The sequence below is a fragment of the Babylonia areolata genome, chromosome 19 (assembly GCF_041734735.1).
Source record: "Babylonia areolata isolate BAREFJ2019XMU chromosome 19, ASM4173473v1, whole genome shotgun sequence".
Classification (NCBI taxonomy): Eukaryota; Metazoa; Mollusca; class Gastropoda; order Neogastropoda; family Buccinidae; genus Babylonia; species Babylonia areolata.
In genome coordinates, this window is record NC_134894.1 from 285562 (window position 1) to 308603 (window position 23042).

At 49.0% G+C, this 23042-nt stretch overlaps 1 protein-coding gene across 1 annotated transcript; it reads left to right on the forward strand.

The window, feature by feature from the left end:
* Window positions 1-18243: 18243 nt before the first annotated feature.
* LOC143293963 (uncharacterized) lies at window positions 18244-20174 on the forward strand. Its single transcript, XM_076605357.1, has 5 exons — window positions 18244-18302; window positions 18608-18923; window positions 19056-19110; window positions 19360-19649; window positions 19731-20174. The coding sequence occupies exons 1-5, from the start codon at window positions 18244-18246 to the stop codon at window positions 20172-20174; spliced, it is 1164 nt and encodes a 387-aa protein (XP_076461472.1).
* The last annotated feature ends 2868 nt before the right edge of the window (window positions 20175-23042 follow it).

Sequence of the window (23042 nt, forward strand, 5' to 3'; positions counted from 1 at the left end):
TAAGGGGAGTAGTATGTCAGTGTTGCAGCAATAAGGGGGAGTAGTATGTCAGTGTTGCAGCAATAAGGGGAGTAGTATGTCAGTGTTGCAGCAATAAGGGGAGTAGTATGTCAGTGTTGCAGCAATAAGGGGGAGTAGTATGTGACTGTTAAACAATAAGAGGGAATAGTATGTCAGTGTTGCATCAATAATGGGGAGTGATATGTCGTTGTTACAGCAGTAAGGGGGAGTGATATGTCGTTGTTACAGCAGTAAGGGGAGTGATATGTCTGTGCTGCAGCAATAATGGGGAGTGATATGTCGTTGTTACAGCAGTAAGGGGGAGTGATATGTCGTTGTTACAGCAGTAAGGGGGAGTAATATGTCTGTGCTGCAGCAATAAGAGGGAGTAGGATGTCAGTGTTGCAGCAATAAAGGGGAATAGTATGTCAGTGTTGCATCAATAATGGGGAGTGATATGTCGTTGTTACAGCAGTAAGGGGAGTGATATGTCGTTGTTACAGCAGTAAGGGGAGTGATATGTCGTTGTTACAGCAGTAAGGGGAGTGATATGTCGTTGTTACAGCAGTAAGGGGAGTGATATGTCGTTGTTACAGCAGTAAGGGGGAGTAATATGTCTGTGCTGCAGCAAGAAGTGGAGAGAGGGAGCGGGGAGGGGAGAAGAGAGGGGGTCACGTCCAGACAGGTCACAGGTCACAGGTCACTCCCCACAAGTGACGGCCCGTGTTGACTCTGCCGGCAGTCAGCCCTGCTGTCCCTGCACCGTCAGGATTGGGGTGGAGGGAAAGGTGGGGCGGGGGGGGGGGGGGGGGTTCCAACACGTTGTGAACCTGCTTCTCCTGACGACAGGTTACAGGGCAGGAAGGGGGGAGGGGGGAGTGAAAGGAAAGAGGGCAGGGAGGGGAGGGGGGAGGGGGGAGTGAAAGGAAAGAGGGCAGGGTAGGAAGGGGGGAGGGGGGAGTGAAAGGAAAGAGGGCAGGGAGGGGAGAGGGGAGGGGGAGTGAAAGGAAAGAGGGCAGGGTAGGAAGGGGGGAGGGGGGAGGGGGGAGTGAAAGGAAAGAGGGCAGGGTAGGAAGGGGGGAGGGGGAGTGAAAGGAAAGAGGGCAGGGAGGGGAGGGTGGAGGGGGAGTGAAAGGAAAGAGGGCAGGGAGGGGGAGTGAAAGGAAACAGGGCAGGGTGGGAAGGGGGGAGGGGGGAGTGAAAGGAAAGAGGGCAGGGAGGGGAGGGGGGAGGGGGAGTGAAAGGAAAGAGGGCAGGGTAGGAAGGGGGGAGGGGGGAGTGAAAGGAAAGAGGGCAGGGTAGGAAGGGGGGAGGGGGGGGGGAGGGGGAGTGAAAGGAAAGAGGGCAGGGAGGGGAGGGGGGAGGGGGAGTGAAAGGAAAGAGGACAGGGTAGGAAGGGGGGAGGGGGGGAGTGAAAGGAAAGAGGGCAGGGTAGGAAGGGGGGAGGGGGGGGGAGGGGGAGTGAAAGGAAAGAGGGCAGGGAGGGGAGGGGGGAGGGGGAGTGAAAGGAAAGAGGACAGGGTAGGAAGGGGGGAGGGGGAGTGAAAGGAAAGAGGGCAGGGAGGGGAGGGGGGAGGGGGACTGAAAGGAAAGAGGGCAGGGAGGGAAGGGGGGAGGGGGGAGTGAAAGGAAAGAGGGCAGGGTAGGAAGGGGGGAGGGGGAGTGAAAGGAAAGAGGGCAGGGCAGGAAGGGGGGAGGGGGAGGGGGAGTGAAAGGAAAGAGGGCAGGGAGGGAAGGGGGAGTGAAAGGAAAGAGGGCAGGGAGGGAAGGGGGGAGGGGGAGGGGGGAGTGAAAGGAAAGAGGGCAGGGTAGGAAGGGGGGAGGGGGGAGTGAAAGGAAAGAGGGCAGGGAGGGAAGGGGGAGGGGGAGGGGGGAGTGAAAGGAAAGAGGGCAGGGTAGGAAGGGGGGGAGGGGGGAGTGAACGGAAAGAGGGAAGGGGGGAGGGGGGAGTGAAAGGAAAGAGGGCAGGGAGGGGAGGGGGGAGTGAAAGGAAAGAGGGCAGGGAGGGAAGGGGGATGGGGAGGGGGGAGTGAAAGGAAACAGGGCAGGGTAGGAAGGGGGGAGGGGGGAGTGAAAGGAAAGAGGGCAGGGAGGGAAGGGGGGAGGGGGGAGTGAAAGGAAAGAGGGCAGGGAGGGAAGGGGGGAGTGAAAGGAAACAGGGCAGGGTAGGAAGGGGGAGGGGGGAATGAAGGGGAGTGACGAAAATATCAAATATGATTATATGAAGTAGGAAAAAAATTAATATCATATACCGTCCCACACAGAACGTCAAATTTGTTATTGTTGTTTCTGAGGTGAGGGAGCATCCATACGAAACGTCAAGTTTTTGTTGTTGCTGGAGGGGGGGGGGGGGTTCTGAGGTGAGGGAGCATCCATATGAAACGTCACGTTTTTGTTGTTGCTGGAGGGGGGGGGGGGGTTCTGAGGTGAGGGAGCATCCATATGAAACGTCACGTTTTTGTTGTTGCTGGAGGGGGGGGGGGTTCTGAGGTGAGGGAGCATCCATATAAGACTTCAGTATTCTTTTATGGGATGTGTCTGAGGTGAGGGCAAATCTCTAAAAACTTGGGGGGGGGGGGGTGTTCTCGGGTGAGGGTGTATGTGTATAAACTTCACATTTTGTTGTTGCATGTTCTGAGGTGAGGGTGTATGTGTATAAACTTCACATTTTGTTGTTGCATGTTCTGAGGTGAGGGTGTATGTGTATAAACTTCACATTTTGTTGTTGCATGTTCTGAGGTGAGGGTGTATGTGTATAAACTTCACATGTTGTTGCATGTTCTGAGGTGAGGGTGTATCTGTATAAACTTCACATTTTGTTGTTGCATGTTCTGAGGTGAGGGTGTATGTGTATAAACTTCACATTTTGTTGTTGCATGTTCTGAGGTGAGGGTGTATCTACAGGTAAAAAGAAAGGAAACTGAACACGGGAAGCGGGGGGTGGGTGGTGGTGGTAGGGAGCTGAAGAGGCCTCTTACGCTCAATTAATCGCCGCCCTTTCCTAAACACGGGGATCTGGATCGGCCAGGGTGGAGCGTTTTCAATACTGACCACTGGCCGTGTGTTCTGCTGAAGGATGGAATAGAGCGTAGGGTGGAGCGTTTTCAATACTGACCACTGGCCGTGTGTTCTGCTGAAGGATGGAATAGAGCGTAGGGTGGAGCGTTTTCAATACTGACCACTGGCCGTGTGTTCTGCTGAAGGATGGAATAGAGCGTAGGGTGGAGCGTTTTCAATACTGACCACTGGCCGTGTGTTCTGCTGAAGGAAGGAATAGAGCGTAGGGTGGAGCGTTTTCAATACTGACCACTGGCCGTGTGTTCTGCTGAAGGAAGGAGGGGTGTGTAGGGTGCAACGGTTTTCTTCTGAGGTACAGGGAAAGAGAGAGACACACAGAGACAGAGAGAATGAATGAATCAATCAATCAATCAATACAAGGTAAGGGGCTACAGGATAGAGAAACATTAACAACCGATTAAAACAGGGATGCAGACGCCAACAACAACAACAACAATACTACTACTACTACTACTAATGATGATAATGATTATCATCATCATAATCATAATGATAATAACAATGAAATTTATAAACACCTTTCCATATAAACCATGCTCAATTTATTGAACAAGTTACACAACATCGACACCTTGGTGTCATCATTGACAATCAGCTTAAATGAGAGGCACATCAAGGTCAGTTGCAAAAAAGAAATGTTTACCTGAGCAGCCAAAAGTGGTACGCAACCGTGTAATAAGGATGTCATGGTCTGTGGTGTCAAACGCTGCCGACAGGTCGAGCAGTGACAAAATGGACACACCACTACTATCAGGGGCCTGAAGAAGGTCATTAACCACTCGCAGCAAGGCGGTTTCGGTCCTATGGCACTGACAGTAGACTGACTGAAACGGCTTTAGAAGGTTTTGTTATTCCAAATTTTGCAGCAACTGTTTCGACACATTACGCTCTGACACCTTTTACAAGAAGGGTAGATTAGAAACTTGACGTAGTGCTTCAAATGGTTGGGATCAAGGTCGGACTTTATTTTAAAAATAAAGGGGGAGGGGGGGAGGGCTTTACAAAAGCATGCTAAACACTCTGAGGCATAATGCCAGATGACAAAGACTTGTTCATGATGACAGCAAAAGGTGCAGTCTCATCTAAACAATCTTACAGGACAGGGGCAGAGATGGGGTCAAGGTCACAGGATTTCTTTGGCATGTTTTGGGGTACTTGTCTGACACTGTCCTCAGTTACAGGCTCAAACTCTGCACACAAAGTACTTGTCTGACACTGTCCTCAGTTACAGGCTCAAACTCTGCACACAAAGTACTTGTCTGACACTGTCCTCAGTTACAGGCTCAAACTCTGCACACAAAGTACTTGTCTGACACTGTCCTCAGTTACAGGCTCAAACTCTGCACACAAAGTACTTGTCTGACACTGTCCTCAGTTACAGGCTCAAACTCTGCACACAAAGTACTTGTCTGACACTGTCCTCAGTTACAGGCTCAAACTGTGCACATAAAGTACTTGTCTGACACTGTCCTCAGTTACAGGCTCAAACTCTGCACACAAAGTACTTGTCTGACACTGTCCTCAGTTACGGGCTCAAACTCTGCACACAAAGTACTTGTCTGACACTGTCCTCAGTTACGGGCTCAAACTGTGCACACAAAGTACTTGTCTGACACTGTCCTCAGTTACAGGCTCAAACTCTGCAGACAAAGTACCAGAGAACTCAGCAGCATCACTGGGGTCTGCTGCATCTGATCTGTTCAATCTTTCCATGAAATGTGTTCGAGGGAAGCACAATGTCACTGGCTTTGTCCATCATTTGACCACTGAGGCGGAAGAGCTCTCTGGAACTATTGGTTCTCACGATCCGTTCACAGGTGCAACGATTCTTTGCTTCACATATCATGTCTGTTACGATGTCATGGGGCGTCTTCTCCGCCTTCAGCACGGAACACTACCTTCAAGCACACGTCACGGTCATCACACTCCCATCAAGCACACGTCACTGTCATCACACTCCCTTCAAGCACACGTCACGGTCATCACACTCCCTTCAAGCACACGTCACGGTCATCACACTCCCTTCAAGCACACGTCACGGTCATCACACTCCCTTCAAGCACACGTCACGGTCATCACACTCCCATCAAGCACACGTCACTGTCATCACACTCCCTTCAAGCACACGTCACGGTCATCACACTCCCTTCAAGCACACGTCACGGTCATCACACTCCCTTCAAGCAGACGTCACTGTCATCACACTCCCTGCAAGCACACGTCACTGTCATCACACTCCCTGCAAGCACACGTCACGGTCATCACACTCCCTTCAAGCACACGTCACTGTCATCACACTCCCTTCAAGCACACGTCACTGTCATCACACTCCCTGCAAGCACACGTCACGGTCATCACACTCCCTGCAAGCACACGTCACGGTCATCACACTCCCTTCAAGCAGACGTCACGGTCATCACACTCCCTTCAAGCACACGTCACGGTAATTTCACTCCTTGAAAGCAGTGGATGAATTGAAAATTCGTGTACAATTTTGTATAAACATGAGAACAAGAACAAGAAGAAGAAGGGACAGTTAAACACGAATGTAATATAGTTGGTGCATGACGTTGGTTACACACTGAGGTAATACAATGGATGTATGACGTTGTTGATTAAACGCTAATGTAATACAATGGATATATGACGTTGTTGATTAAACGCTAATGTAATACAATGGATACATGGCTTTGCTGATTAAACACTGATGTAATCCAATCGGTGCATGATATTGATTGAACACACGACGTTGTTTAACAATAATGTATTATAATGAATACGTGACTTTGTTTAACACCAATCTAACACAATGAATTCATGACGTTGTTAGACACTAAGGTATACAATGAATACATGAAATTGTTTAACAATGATATAATACAATAAATACATGACTTATTTACGCACTAAGGTGATGCAATGAATACATGACTTTGTTTAACACTAACATACACAATGAACAAATGACATTGTTTAACAATAATGTAGTACAGTGAATACATGACATTATGAAACACTAAGGTATATAATGAATACATTACATTGTTTAACAATAATATAATACAATAAATATATGACGTTTTTAAACACTAAGATAATACAATGAATACATGGCATTGTTTAACACCAATACAATAGATACGTGGCATTGTATAACACTAATACAATAGATACATGACATTGTTTAACACTAATGCAATAGATACGTGGCATTGTTTAACACCAATACAATAGATACATGGCATTGTTTAACACCAATACAATAGATACATGGCATTGTTTAACACTAATACAATAGATACATGGCATTGTTTAACACCAATACAATAGATACATGGCATTGTTTAACACTAATACAACAGATACATGGCATTGTTTAACACTAATACAATGAATACATGGCATTGTTTAACACCAATACAATAGATACATGGCATTGTTTAACACTAATACAACAGATACATGGCATTGTTTAACACTAATACAATGAATACATGGCATTGTTTAACACCAATACAATAGATACATGGCATTGTTTAACACTAATACAATAGATGCATGACATTGTTTAACACTAATACAATAGATACATGACATTGTTTAACACCAATACAATAGATACATGGCATTGTTTAACACCAATACAATAGATACATGGCATTGTTTAACACTAATACAATAGATACGTGACATTGTTTAACACTAATACAATGAATACATGGCATTGTTTAACGCCAATACAATAGATACGTGGCATTGTTTAACACTAATACAATAGATACATGGCATTGTTTAACACTAAGGTATGCAATGAATACATGACGTTGTTATAACACTAAGGTATGCAGTGAATACATGACGTTGTTATAACACTAAGGTATGCAGTGAATACATGACGTTGTTATAATACTAAGGTATGCAGTGAATACATGACGTTGTTATAACACTAAGGTATGCAGTGAATACATGACGTTGTTATAACATTAAGGTATGCAGTGAATACATGACGTTGTTATAACACTAAGGTATGCAGTGAATACATGACGTTGTTATAACACTAAGGTATGCAGTGAATACATGACGTTGTTATAACACTAAGGTATGCAGTGAATACATGACGTTGTTATAACACTAAGGTATGCAGTGAATACATGACGTTGTTATAACACTGATTCAATACAATGAATACATGACATTGTTAAACACTGAAGTAAAACAATGAATATATAACACTAACTGTTAAAACTTATGGGAAGAATTACTTATACTTTATCATCGACATTGAAAGGGAGAGACACAGAGTGACTTTATCATCCACTTCAGGAGGGAGAGAGACAGAGTGACTTTATCATCCACTTCAGGAGGGAGAGACACAGAGTGACTTTATCATCCACTTTAGGAGGGAGAGAGACAGAGTGACTTTATCATCCACTTCAGGAGGGAGAGACACAGAGTGACTTTATCATCCACTTCAGGAGGGAGAGAGACAGAGTGACTTTATCATCCACTTCAGGAGGGAGAGACACAGAGTGACTTTATCATCCACTTCAGGAGGGAGAGAGACAGAGTGACTTTATCATCCACTTCAGGAGGGAGAGAGACAGAGACAGACAGACAGACAGAAAGTCAAACAGGCAGACAGACAGAGAGTGACTATGATCAACATGAAAAAAGAGAGAGTGTGACTTGAACAGAGAATGTCAAAAGCAGGGGGGTGAAAACACACCAGTGCCGGATTAGACAGTTGCAAACCGGAGACAGATTTGTTGACCAAAGTTTTTTTTTCTTCCAGTCCACAAAGCGTTGTGTTTGTTTAACGGGGGTGTGGGTGGAGGTGGGGATGGGGGTGAAGACTGGACAAGAGGGCTGGTCGTTAGCTTACGCCGTCAGTATCGGCACTGAAGGTAGTGGAGGCAGTGACGTCCACTTGATTTCCTGCACCTCATGGGAACCGAGAGGTGTGTCAAGCTGTGGGATTTGAACACAGGACACTAGTGCTGACAGTGACGTCAAGCTGTGGGATCTGAACACAGGACACTGGTGCTGACAGTGACGTCAGGCTGTGGGATTTGAACACAGGACACTAGTGCTGACAGTGACGTCAAGCTGTGGGATCTGAACACAGGACACTGGTGCTGACAGTGACGTCAAGCTGTGGGATTTGAACACAGGACACTGGTGCTGACAGTGACGTCGAGCTGTGGGATTTGAACACAGGACACTAGTGCTGACAGTGACGTCAAGCTGTGGGATTTGAACACAGGACACTAGTGCTGACAGTGACGTCAAGCTGTGGGATTTGAACACAGGACACTAGTGCTGACAGTGACGTCAAGCTGTGGGATTTGAACACAGGACACTATTGCTGACAGTGACGTCAAGCTGTGGGATTTGAACACAGGACACTATTGCTGACAGTGACGTCAAGCTGTGGGATTTGAACACAGGACACTATTGCTGACAGTGACGTCAAGCTGTGGGATTTGAACACAGGACACTATTGCTGACAGTGACGTCAAGCTGTGGGATTTGAACACAGGACTTCTGCCTGCAGTGAAGTGAATAGCGGCTTGTCGTGTGCAGGGTCAGCTGAGATAATGCCTCGTCTTCCTTCAGCTGAGGTAAGATGGCCCTGTGTCCCTTCAGCTGAGGTAAAGCCCTGTGTCCCTTCAGCTGAGGTTATGCCCTGTGTCCCTTCAGCTGAGGTAAGATGGCCCTGTGTCCCCTCAGCTGTCGTAAGATGGCCCTGTGTTCCTTCAGCTGAGGTAAGATGGCCATGTGTCCCTTCAGCTTGGTAAGATGGCCCTGTGTCCCTTCAGCTGAGGTAAGATGGCCCTGTGTCCCTTCAGCTGAGGTAAGATGGCCCTGTGTCCCTTCAGCTGAGGTAATGCCCTGTGTCCCTTCAGCTGTGGTACGATGGCCCTGTGTCCCTTCAGCTTGGTAAGATGGCCCTGTGTCCCTTCAGCTGTGGTACGATGGCCCTGTGTCCCTTCAGCTTGGTAAGATGGCCCTGTGTCCCTTCAGTTGAGGTAATGCCCTGTGTCCCTTCAGCTGAGGTAAGATGGCCCTGTGTCCCTTCAGCTGTGGTAAGATGGCCCTGTGTCCCTTCAGCTGTGGTACGATGGCCCTGTGTCCCTTTAGCTGAGGTACTATGGCCCTGTGTCCCTTCAGCTGTGGTAAGATGGCCCTGTGTCCCTTCAGTTGTGGTACGATGGCCCTGTGTCCCTTTAGCTGAGGTACGATGGCCCTGTGTCCCTTCAGCTGAGGTAAGATGGCCCTGTGTCCCTTCAGCTGAGGTAATGCCCTGTGTCCCTTCAGCTGTGGTACGATGGCCCTGTGTCCCTTCAGCTTGGTAAGATGGCCCTGTGTCCCTTCAGCTGAGGTACAATGGCCCTGCGTCCCTACAGCTGAGGTAAGATGGCCCTGTGTCCCTTCAGCTGAGGTAATGCCCTGTGTCCCTTCAGCTGAGGTAAGATGGCCCTGTGTCCCTTCAGCTGTGGTACGATGGCCCTGTGTCCCTTCAGCTGAGGTAAGATGGCCCTGTGTCCCTTCAGCTGTGGTACGATGGCCCTGTGTCCCTTCAGCTGAGGTAATGCCCTGTGTCCCTTCAGCTGAGGTAAGATGGCCCTGTGTCCCTTCAGCTGTGGTACGATGGCCCTGTGTCCCTTCAGCTGAGGTAAGATGGCCCTGTGTCCCTTCAGCTGTGGTACGATGGCCCTGTGTCCCTTCAGCTGAGGTAATGCCCTGTGTCCCTTCAGCTGTGGTACGATGGCCCTGTGTCCCTTCAGCTGTGGTAAGATGGCCCTGTGTCCCTTCAGCTGAGGTACAATGGCCCTGTGTCCCTTCAGCTGAGGTACGATGGCCCTGTGTCCCTTCAGCTGAGGTACGATGGCCCTGTGTCCCTTCAGCTGAGGTACAATGGCCCTGTGTCCCTTCAGCTGAGGTAATGCCCTGTGTCCCTTCAGCTGAGGTACGATGGCCCTGTGTCCCTTCAGCTGTGGTAAGATGGCCCTGTGTCCCTTCAGCTGTGGTACGATGGCCCTGTGTCCCTTTAGCTGTGGTAAGATGGCCCTGTGTCCCTACAAGTGAGGCGACTGGTTCAGTGGAGGGGAAGGGAGGGGGGGGGGGCAGGAGGGTAAGGGCTATTTCCGTTCATTCACAAGTAATCAGATGTTGTGGCAGAAGTTTGAAAGGATACCTGAGTGCCAGATTTCAGAAGGAAGGAGGGTTGTTTCACAGAATGATGTATCACAATACTCAGGACAGCACCCACCAGACTTCATACTGTCTCCATATGAGCACTGCCATTATTGTATGTGTGAACGTATGGGGGACGGTTGGGGCAGTGTGTGTGTGCGCGCGCGCGCGCGCGCGTGTGCGTGTGTGTGTGTGTGCGCGAGCGCGTGCGCGTGTGTGTGTGTGTGTGCGGGCGTGCACGTGTGTGTGCGCGCACGCGCGCGTGTGTGCGTACTTGTGTGTGTGTGTATGTGTGTGTGTGTGTGTGTAAGGTGGTGGTGGTGTGTGTCCATTGATGACCATTGTTGTCATCCAGCTGGGGGATGGGGGGAGGGTGGTGGTGGTGGGGATGGGGGGGATGCTCATGAATCTATCTGTGAGTGCGCAGATGGCTGAATGGTCCAATCTGCAAACGAAATGTTCGCTGACAGTTGGGGCAGACAAAGACAGGCATATCATTACCAGGGAGCTTGTTTGCCCGTGACTTTCTGGCCTGCCTCTTCTGAACAGCTGCAGCAGTCCTGTTGGCCTCGCACAACTTGGCACCTTTGTGCACAGCAGCGCGCCATTTGTCACGGTCCACTGCAGATTCCTCCCAGGAGTCAGGGTTGATATCAAACGCTTTCAGAGAGACTTTCAGAGTATCTCTGAAGCGCTTCTTCTGACCTCCGTGTGATCTCTTCCCTTGTTGCAGCTCGCCATAGAAGAGCCTTTTGGGCAGCCGATGGTCTGGCATGCGCGCCACGTGTCCAGCCCAGCGAAGCTGGGACTGTATCAGGATGGTGAAGATGCTGGGAAGGGTGGCTTTTGCAAGCACCTCCGTGTCTGGGGTCCTGTCTTGCCACTTGATGTTCAGTAGCTTCCTGAGGCATGTTGTGTGGAAGTGGTTCAGCTTCTTGGCATGTCGTTGGTACACTGTCCAAGTTTCGCAGGCTTACAGTAGTGTTGGTAGAACTACTGCTCTGTAGACCTTTAGTTTGGTCTCAAGACCAATGCCTCTTCTGTTCCAGACATTTGCATAGAGTCTACCAAAAGTTGCGCTTGCTCTTGCAATCCTGACGTTCACTTCATCGTCGATGGTCGCATTTCGTGACAGTGTGCTGCCAAGGTATGTGAACCGCTCCACCGCACTGAGTCTCTGACCGTTGACTGTGATGTTGGGCTCAACGTGGGGTTTCCCTGGGGCTGTCTGATGGAGAACTTCAGTTTTCCTCGTGCTGATGGTAAGGCCGAAGTTCCTGCTGGCAGTCAGTGGCAAATTTGTCAACGCTGAGTTGCATGTCAGCTTCAGATCCAGCGTTGAGGGCACAATCATCAGCAAACAAAAAGTCTCTGATGATGTCTGTCATGACCTTCGTTTTTGCTTGAAGCCTTCTGAGGTTAAACAGCTTGCCATCTGTTCGGTACTTTAGGCCGATTTCAACATCGCCATCTCTGAAGGCATCAGTAAGCATTGCAGAGAACATGAGGCTGAACAGTGTTGGAGCCAGGACGCAGCCTTGCTTGACACCGTTTGTGACAGGAAAAGGAGCAGATGTTTCGCCACTGTCCTGGACTCGAGCCTGCATGCCTTCATGGAATTGGCTGACCAAGGAAACAAATTTCCGAGGGCATCCGTACTTGGCCATGACCTTCCACAGTCCCTCTCTACTCACGGTGTCGAAAGCTTTAGTGAGGTCAACATAGGTGGAGAACAGAGCAGCATTTTGCTCCTGACATTTCTCTTGCAGCTGCCTTGCAGCAAACACCATGTCGGTGGTTCCGCACTCTTTCCGGAATCCACATTGGCTCTCAGGCAAATGACCTTGGTCAAGGTGTGCTGTGAGGCGGTTTAGTAGGATCCTGGCAAGTATCTTGCCTGCGATGGAAAGCAAGGAAATGCCCCGATGGTTATCACAGGCTTGCCGGTTCCCCTTTCGCTTGTACAAGTGAATGATAGATGCATCTTTGAAATCCTGGGGGATCGTCTCTTCTTTCCACATGAGTGAGTACAGCTGATGGAGCTTCTCAGTCAGCACAGTGCCTCCATCCTTGTAGACCTCTGCTGGTATGGAGTCTGAGCCAGGTGCTTTGCCACTGGATAGCAGACGGATTGCTTTCTGGGTCTCAAGAAGTGTTGGCGGATCGTCCAGTGCTTCGTTGATGGGGACTTGTGGGAGACGGTCTATGGCTTCATCATTTATGGAGGAAGGGCGATTTAAGACACTGTTGAAGTGCTCATCCCAGCATTCGATAATTTTCTCCTTCTTGGTGATCAAGGTATTCCCATGTGCACTGAGGAGAGGGGATGATCCTGAGGATGTGGGGCCGTAGACTTCTTTTAAGGCATCATAGAACCTCTTCATATCGTGCCTGTCAGCATATCCCTGGATCTCATTGGCTTTGTCGCTCAGCCACTTATCCTGCATCTGACGTAACTTTTGCTGAACAGTCCTGCGGATGGCATTGTACGCATCCTTTTTTGATGTGGACTTTAGGTTGCTCAGGTAGGCTTGATGCAGACGGCGTTTCTCATCCAGAAGCTGCTTGATTTCATCACAGTTTTCATCAAACCAGTCTTTGTGCTTTCTGGTCATGGGTCCCAGGGTCTCTGAAGCTGTACTATAGATCAGCTCGCGCAGGGTCCTCCAGTCAGACTCCACATTCTGGTTGTCCAGAGAGGCGGATTCCAGACGATCTTCCAGTAGCTCCACAAAGGTCTGTTTGATGGTGATGTTTTTCAGCTTAGCGATGTTGAGCCGTTTTGGAGCCTTCTGTCCTTGGGGGCGTCTCTTGGGCTGGATTCGAATATTCAGCTTCGAGACTACAAGGCGATGGTCTGTCCAACACTCAGCGCCGCACATGGTCTTTGTCACACGTACATCTTGCCTATCCCTTTTCCTGACGATGACGTAATCGATGAGATGCCAATGCTTTGAGCGAGGGTGCATCCATGACGTCCTGTTACGGGTAGGGAGGCAGAAAACTGTGTTGGTTATCAGCAGCTCGTGCTCTGCACAGGTCTGAAGCAAAAGCAATCCATTTGGGTTGCAGTGGCCCACACCGTGCTTTCCAATCACTCCATCCCAGGAGATGTAGTCAGAGCCAACTCTAGCATTGAAGTCCCCAAGAGCTTGTCTGCTTTAGGGATGGCAGCAATGACAGAGTGAAGGTCCTCGTAGAACTTCGCCTTCACTTCATCCGGGTTGGTCATGGTTGGGGCGTAGGCACTGACAATGGTGAGGTGTTTCTGGCCAGATGCCAGTGGGAGTTTCATGGTCATAAGCCTATCGATGACTCCCTTTGAGATTCCAGCTAGCTTGCTGACAAGTGCTGTTTTTACTGCAAAACCAACGCCAGCCTCACGTCGCTCTTCGCTTCCTCGTCCACTCCAGAAGAAGGTGTAACCAGATCCCCGTTCACAGAGCTCGCCTTCGCCTGCAAGCCGAGTCTCACTCAAGGCTGCGATGTCGATGTTGTATCTGGCGAGTTCGGATGCAACTAGTGCCGTTCTCCTTTGGGGTCTGTCCGCGTTATCTCTGTCCAGGAGAGTCCTTATGTTCCAAGCACCAATGGTGAGAGGAACGATCCTTGTTTTTTTCTTTTCTTTCTCTTTGTTTCGACCGCTGATGTAGGGTCCCCGCCAGCCGCGGTATGCTAGCCAGGGTGATATGGAGCAGGCAATTTTTAGGGTACCTTTTCTAGCCCCTTCCTCATGCCAGGGAGGTGAGCAGTGCATTCCTAAAGAGGGCTGCTCAGACGCTCAGACGGCTGCCGAGCTCCATCGCTGCTCCTGTCGATGAAGAACGACCCTATGGCCTGAGCCGCCTGCGTGCAGGTCTACGGCTGCGACTGCCAGTGTACCCACACCTGTCGTTTCGTCGCTCGCATGTCGCCACAGGACTTGGGGGTGAAATGATGAAGGATGAAAGGTCAGTAAGGATAAGGATGACTGATGACTTGCGCGATGAGTTTGTTTAAAGTGAAGAGGAGTTGCGCAACGTCGACCTCACTCTCTCGTCCGGGTCCACCAATTTCCAGTGGCAAGACTAAGTCGAGACGACTGGAGGATGAGCACGGATGCAGTGGATGACCAAGATATCCTTTCGGTGTCTCATCTTGCTCTCTGCACTCCACAGTGCGTTGCTGTAACCGCCTTCCTCTCCGTTGAACCGATAGGTTTCTTCCGCAGATTCTACCGGATCCAGACTTTGCATGCATGGGTAGACACACCCCGGAAGCCAACTGCGTGTGGCATGCACACAGCACGGTGGAGCTAGATGGCCGTCGGTGGCTCTCCTGAGCCGACGCCCTTTTATGGATCTCGTTTTTAATTCCATAAGGGTGTCTAGCCACCTGCCTCACCAGTCCCGGAAGGGAGCGGTGAGAGTGCCGGTTTAGTCGCCGGCAATCCGACCCTGAACAGGTTGTACTGGATTTAAGGTTACCAGTAGCAGATCTAATGACCTGACCTGACCAAGTGTGTAAGGTATGGGAGAGACAAAGACAGGGTGAGCCTTTCAGTGATGTGTGATGTATGAGAGAGAGTCGGGTGGATGTGGGGGTCATAGTGTCCGTGACGTGTGATGTATGAGAGAGAGTCGGGTGGATGTGGGGGTCATAGTGTCCGTGATGTGTGATGTATGAGAGAGAGTCGGGTGGATGTGGCGGTCATAGTGTCCGTGACGTGTGATGTTTTAGAGAGAGTCGGGTGGATGTGGGGGTCATAGTGTCCGTGATGTGTGATGTATGAGAGAGAGTCGGGTGGATGTGGCGGTCATAGTGTCCGTGACGTGTGATGTTTTAGAGAGAGTCGGGTGGATGTGGGGGTCATAGTGTCCGTGACGTGTGATGTTTTAGAGAGAGTCGGGTGGATGTGGCGGTCATAGTGTCCGTGACGTGTGATGTATGAGAGAGAGTCGGGTGGATGTGGCGGTCATAGTGTCCGTGACATGTGATGTACATGTGATGGGGGGGGGGGGGGGGGGGAGAGAGAGAGACCCTTTACACCCGTCCTTCAACAGCGGGCCGACTGCAGAAGTCACTTCAGTTGACAGGCACCGTCAGTCCGCCCGCACTGACACCTTGCAACTGAAACTGAAACTGAAACTGACTGACCTGCTGCTTGAAGTGGAGCACTGCTGGACTGAAACTGCATGCATTTTTTAAACCCATTCCATGCATCTTAACCCATTCCATGCATGTATTTTCTTAACCCATTCCATGCATGTATTTTCTTCATCCATTCTATGCGCGTATTTTTTTCATCCATTCTATGTATATAAATTCTTCATCCATTCTATGTATATATTTTCTTCATCCATTCTATGCATGTATTTTCTTCATCCATTCTATACATGTTGGGTTTTTTTTTTGGTTTTTTTTTTTATCCATTCAATGCATATATTTTCTTCATCCATTCTATGCATGTATTTTCTTCATCCATTCTATGCATGTTTTTTTTGTTGTTTTTTTGGGGTTTTTTTATCCATTCTATGCATATATTTTCTTCATCCATTCTATGCATGTATTTTCTTCATCCATTCTATGCATGTTTTGGGTTTTTTTTATCCATTCCATGTATGTATTCTCTTAATCCATTCCATGCACGTTTTTTTGTTTTGTTTTTTTGTGTGTGTGTGTGTTTTTAATCAATTCCGTGCACGTTTTTTTGTTTGTTTGTTTTTTGTTTTGTTTTTTGTGTGTGTTTTTTGTTGTTGTTGTTTATTCCATTTCATGCATTTTTTTTTCTATAGTCCATTCCATGCATATATTTTCTTAATCCATTCCATGCATGTAATTGTTTTGTTTGTTGTTGTTTTTTATCCGTTCAATGCGTGTTTTTTTTTTTTTTTTTTTTTTTTTTTTAATCCATTCCACACGTGTTTTTTTGTGGGTTTTTTTGTTGTTTGTTTGTTTTTTGTTTTGTTTTTTTTTAAATTCATTTTAGGCATTTTTTTTCCATTACATGCACGTATCTTCTTTTTTTTTAATGCATTCTATGCGTGTATTTTCTTAATCCATTCCATGCATGTATTTTTTTTAATCCATTCTAAGCATGCATTTTAAAAATCCATTCCATGTATGTATTTTCCTAATCCATACTATTTATGTCTTTTGAAATCCACGCTATCCATGTATCCTGTCGGCGTATTTTCATTCTATATGTTCACGGATGTCGAAACGATACTGTCCAATACCTTTAAACCGTCTTGCCCTGGTGTTTTTAGCCATACTGTCCATATACATAGAAAGCATAGTGTTCAGGTTTATACTGTATTGTACTTATATTTTCAATCTATCCACAAAACGCACTGCTTGCAGATAAGATAAGATAAGAATAACTTTATTATCTTCAACTGGAGAAATTTGGTCAGGTGCATTATCACAACATAGACAAGTAAACAACATGGGGACCATAGCTGTAAAAGCCAACAACAGCCCCCACGAAGATACAAATGTAAAAAATATCACATACATCGTTTCATACATACATCCACACACTGCAGGTAATAACTAGTATTCTTAACGTAAAAACAGAAAGAATTAAGAAACATTATTTGAATATAATTATAAACATAGCCTACTATACTGCACATTGATTATAATAGACAGATAAGATAAGAATAAAGATGAATTGCGGAAAACCACAGCCAGATAATCAGCACACACCCGCACCCCCCCACCCCCACCCCACACACGCGGATAACTTGATTAAACAAGAGTAATAAACATATGTTCTCAAATAAAAGCATTTCACATATTCGCTTTTAAAAACATTGCAATTAATTATTACATCGTAATTATTAAACAGAAATATATTTAGAATATGGTCGTTAGCATTAGACATATTCCATTGAACATTCATCCTGCATATTGCACATTATTCTTCCTACATATTTCACATTAATTATAACCAATTGTCACGTTTTAAGCTCAGTAAACACACACACACACACACACACACACACACACACACACACACACACACACACACACACACACACCACAACTAGAACAAGGTACAGCCTATCATGCACGGACTTTCACACGTCTCACATGAGAGTGCGCGCGCGCACACACACACACATACACACACAGTTCTCAAGAATTTAAAAGGTGGATTGAACGTGGAATAAAAGTCTTCAGAGCTCTGGATTTCAACTTAAAAGTTCTGTAGCGTCGTCCTGATGGCAATAGCTCATAATACTTTGCTAAAATATGGGTGTCGTCAGATGCTATCTGCCTGCATTTTTAACCACTCGACTTTCATACAGCTCTTGCATACTAGCTTGTTTCACTCCCACAATTTTACCGCATACACTCATGACATCGTTCAAAACACGCTTACTCCTCACTCCCAAACTTCCATACCAGCACATAAATGAAACTGTGAGCACGGACTCGATACAACATCGATAATAACTTTGAAGAATATTTGAATTTATACCAACATTTCTAAGCTTCTGTAAACAAAAAATTCTAGATTGACATTTCTTATGAATGGAATCAACATTTCTGTCAAAAGTCAGCTTATTGTCTAAGATGGTCCCTAAATATCTATATTCATTGACCCTCTCCACTGTTTGACCATCAATAACAAGGTTAGCTACAGGCAAGGCGTCTTTCCGAAAATCTATTAACATTTCTTTTGTTTTCAATACGTTGAGATCCAGATAGTTTTTCTCACACCAGGAACAGAACTTTTTAATTTCACTGAAATAAATAGCATCAGAGTTGGACAGATCTTCAACTGCTGAATCATCAGAATATTTTATGACAGGAGTTTCCTCCGTGCCTCTGAGGTCATTTGTGTACAGTGTAAAAAGAACAGGGGACAGCACTGTACCTTGGGGTGCACCAGTAGAAGTAGATTTTAGAGAAGAGTGGGCAGAATGAAAGCGGACGGACTGAGTTCTATTCAGAAGAAAACTTACTATCCAAAGAGTGATGACAGTGACGTGTGCTTGCAGGGAGTGTGATGACAGTGACGTGTGCTTGAAGGGAGTGTGATGACAGTGACGTCTGCTTGAAGGGAGTGTGATGACCGTGACGTGTGCTTGCAGGGAGTGTGATGACAGTGACGTGTGCTTGAAGGGAGTGTGATGACAGTGACGTCTGCTTGAAGGGAGTGTGATGACAGTGACGTGTGCTTGAAGGGAGTGTGATGACAGTGACGTGTGCTTGAAGGGAGTGTGATGACCGTGACGTGTGCTTGCAGGGAGTGTGATGACAGTGACGTGTGCTTGCAGGGAGTGTGATGACAGTGACGTGTGCTTGCAGGGAGTGTGATGACAGTGACGTGTGCTTGCAGGGAGTGTTCCGTGCTGAAGGCGGAGAAGACGCCCCATGACATCGCGGACGCTCTGCTGTCCCTGAAGCACGCCGTGGTTCATCCCCCCTTCAGTGGGCCGCTGTCCCCCCTCTCCCCTCCCCCCATGCCGCACCTGGCTCCGCACCACGCCGCTCAGAGCGTGGCCCCCTACCCCTCCTACCCCCCCGGCCCCTCTCCCGGCCCCTCTCCCATCCCGCAGGCTGGGGGCGGGGCTTACGGGGCGGGCTACCCTCACGCGCACGGCCAGTCCGTGCTGCACGCGTCCTATGGCGTGGGGGTGGGGGTGGGCATCGGGGTGGGGGCGCAGTACGGCCAGCAGTACCCCGACCCCTGCCCCTCCCCCTCCTCCTCCACCCAGCCCCAGGGTCACCACCACCCTCCCCCCTTGCCACCCCCACCACCACCCCCTCCTCCTCCCCCCTCACAGACGAGCATGGCGTTCCCCGCGATGAGCGTCAACGTGTCCATGTCCATGAACGTGGGCATGGCGCCCAACCTCCACCCCCCAGCCCCCTACAACTACGGCCCCCACCACCCCCAGCAGTGGCCCCCACCCCCTTCCCCAGCACAGCCCCCCTCCTCCCCGTCCCTGGCTGCTCAGTACCACCAGGGGGCGGGCCTCAGTGCCGGCGTGCCCCCCTACCCTTCCCCCTACCCCCCCGGGCAGCCCCAGCCCCCCACCTCCTACCCCCCGAGTTCCTACTCCCTGGGCCACGACCTGCGGGCTTCAGACTCCCGCTTCTGCTTCAAGACGACGGCGCCTGACTTTGGCGGTGGATCTGAGGGCCACCTGTACTACAAGACGGGGGTGGGGGACCTCCTGAAGGAGTCTGGGTCCCACTACTGCTCCATGCGCCACCCCCACCCCCACCCACACCCACACCCACACCTGCATGACGACCAGGACTTCTCCAACAAACGCTCCAGGCTGCTGACCGACAAGGTTGCCATGGCAGCCGCGGCCGCCGCCGTGTCAGTGACAGGGACCGGAGCGGCAGCGGGCATGATGATGGGGATAGGGGTGGGGGACGGGGGGTACGGTTTGGGGGCACACCCACACTCCGCCCCCCATCATCACCACCACCACCACCACCACCACCAGCACCAGCAGGGCCTGCTGAAGACTAACCTGTGCAGGATCTGCGGCAAGACCTACGCCCGGCCGTCCACGCTCAAGACACACCTGCGGACCCACAGCGGCGAGAAGCCCTACAAGTGCAGCACGTGCAACAAGTCCTTCTCGCAGGCTGCCAACCTCACGGCGCACATCCGCACACACAGCGGGGAGAAGCCGTTCCGCTGCCCTATCTGTGACCGCCGCTTCTCGCAGAGCTCGTCCGTCACCACGCACATGAGGACACACTCCGGGGACCGACCCTATCGCTGCCGCCTGTGCAAGAAGGCCTTCTCTGACAGCTCCACGCTGACCAAGCACCTGCGGATCCACAGTGGCGAGAAACCCTACCAGTGCAAGCTGTGTCTGCTGCGATTCTCCCAGTCTGGAAACCTCAACCGTCACATGCGAGTTCACACCAACCAGGTGTGAAGGTGAGATCTTCCTGCACTGCCTGATGAATACTGGACATGTAGCAAGATGAAGACTGCATTCATTACCCAAGGCTCTGTCAGCAGTGAGTGGTCTGGTTCTGCACAACATTCACCTGTTGCTCAGTGAAGATAACCAGTGCTCAGTGCTCAGACATTCACTTGTTGCTCAGTGAAGATAACCAGTGCTCAGTGCTCAGACATTCACTTGTTGCTCAGTGAGGCTAACCAGTGCTCAGTGCTCAGACATTCACTTGTTGCTCAGTGAGGCTAACCAGTGCTCAGTGCTCAGACATTCACTTGTTGCTCAGTGAGGCTAACCAGTGCTCAGTGCTCAGACATTCACTTGTTGCTCAGTGAGGCGAACCAGTGCTCAGTGCTCAGACATTCACTTGTTGCTCAGTGAGGCGAACAAGTGCCAAGACACCAGTGTTGCCGTTGTTAGAACCTCACAATGTGTTACATCCGTACACACTGCAGGAACTGCTGGAGTCAATGAAACATAGGGGAGGGGGGGGGTCATGGATTGATTCATGGGGACCACAGCAGCATGAAGACAGCAGACAGCAGCATGAAGACAGCAGACAGCAGCATGAAGACAGCAGACAGCAGCATGAAGACAGCAGCATGAAGACAGCAGCATGAAGACAGCAGACAGCAGCATGAAGACAGCAGCATGAAGACAGCAGCATGAAGACAGCAGACAGCAGCATGAAGACAGCAGACAGCAGCATGAAGACAGCTGTGTGAAGACAGAAGTCATCAGCATGAAGTCAGCAGTATAAATACAGCAGCAGCATGAAGTCAGCAGTATGAATACAGCAGCAGCATGAAATCAGCAGTATGAATACAGCAGCATGAAACGTGTCTTCAACACCCACACTTCAACATGCCTCAAATACACAGAAATGTCTTCAACACGCACACTTCAACATGTCTCAAATACACAGAAATGTCTTCAACACCCGCACTTCAACATGTCTCAAATACACAGAAATGTCTTCAACACCCGCACTTCAACATGCCTCAAATACACAGAAATGTCTTCAACACCCGCACTTCAATATGTCTCAAATACACAGAAATGTCTTCAACACGCACACTTCAACATGTCTCACATATACAGAAATAAACGTGTATTTCAACCTTCACCTGTCTTCTACACACCCACTGGCCTGCATGACGTGTCGAGAAAATTGTACTGTACTGTATTGTACTGTACTGTACTGTACTGTACTGTACTGTACTGCATTGTACTGTATTGTATTACTGGGGACCATGGTGAGGGACTTTCTGTTTGCGAATGACTGTGGTCTTGCTGCGCTGAAGGCAGCAGACCAGCACGAGCCTACCTGTCAGCAGCAGCAAAAGCCTTTGGACAAAACACAAGACACAAGACGTTCTCCAGCCTGCACCAGGCCTTTGGACAAAACACAAGACACAAGACGTTCTCCAGCCTGCACCAGGCCTGTGGACAAAACACAAGACACAAGACGTTCTCCAGCCCGCACCAGGCCTTTGGACAAAACACAAGACACAAGACGTTCTCCAGCCTGCACCAGGCCTGTGGACAAAACACAAGACACAAGACGTGCTCCAGCCTGCACCAGGCCTGTGGACAAAACACAAGACACAAGACGTGCTCCAGCCTGCACCAGGCCTGTGGACAAAACAAGACAAGACGTGCTCCAGCCTGCACCAGGCCTGTGGACAAAACAAGACAAGACGTGCTCCAGCCTGCACCAGGCCTGTGGACAAAACACAAGACAAGACGTGCTCCAGCCTGCACCAGGCCTGTGGACAAAACACAAGACACAAGACGTGCTCCAGCCTGCACCACCTGGCCCCTCCGGAGCCTCATGTCCAAATCAGGGGGCACAACTCGTACCTAGGAAGCTACCTTTCCTTATCCAGAGCCGTGGACAATGACGTCACGTCACCAACAGACCAGCAGCAGGAGGTACCCCCCATCAGCAGGCTGTGGACACCAGTGTGGGCAGTCCGCATCAAACTGACCGCCCAGATGGCAGTCTACAGGGATGTTGTCACCACCTCCCAGCTGTCATCACGAAATCCCTGCTTGAAGCTCTCATCATGAAATCCCTGCTTGAAGCTCTCATCATGGAAGCTCTCATCATGAAATCCCTGCTTGAAGCTCACATCATGAAATCCCTGCTTGAAGCTCTCATCATGAAATCCCTGCTTGAAGCTCTCATCATGAAATCCCTGCTTGAAGCTCTCATCATGGAATCCCTGCTTGAAGCTCTCATCACGAAATCGCTGCTTGAAGCTCTCATCATGGAATCCCTGCTTGAAGCTCTCATCACGAAATCCCTGCTTGAAGCTCTCATCATGGAATCCCTGCTTGAAGCTCTCATCATGAAATCCCTGCTTGAAGCTCTCATCATGGAATCCCTGCTTGAAGCTGTCATCACGAAATCGCTGCTTGAAGCTCTCATCATGGAATCCCTGCTTGAAGCTCTCATCACGAAATCCCTGCTTGAAGCTCTCATCACGAAATCCCTGCTTGAAGCTCTCATCACGAAATCGCTGCTTCACAGAGATGACTGGGGTTGGAATCATCATGAATCCCCGTTTCTGTGTGCTGGAAAAAGTGTATCGACATGTATGTTCCATTAAGACTGGGTTGATTCCATGTCTGTGGGGGTTTATTTTGTTGTTGTTGTTTTTTTTTGTTTTTTTTAAAGAATGTCATACACTGTCTGATTGTTCGATCAAGACTGGACTAATTCCAGTGTGTCTGTCTGTCTGTCTGTGTCTGTGTCAGTGTCTGTGTATTTTAAAGATGTTAGACTGTGTTTACATGTTTGTTCCATCAAGACTGGGTTGATTCCATGTCAGTGTCGTT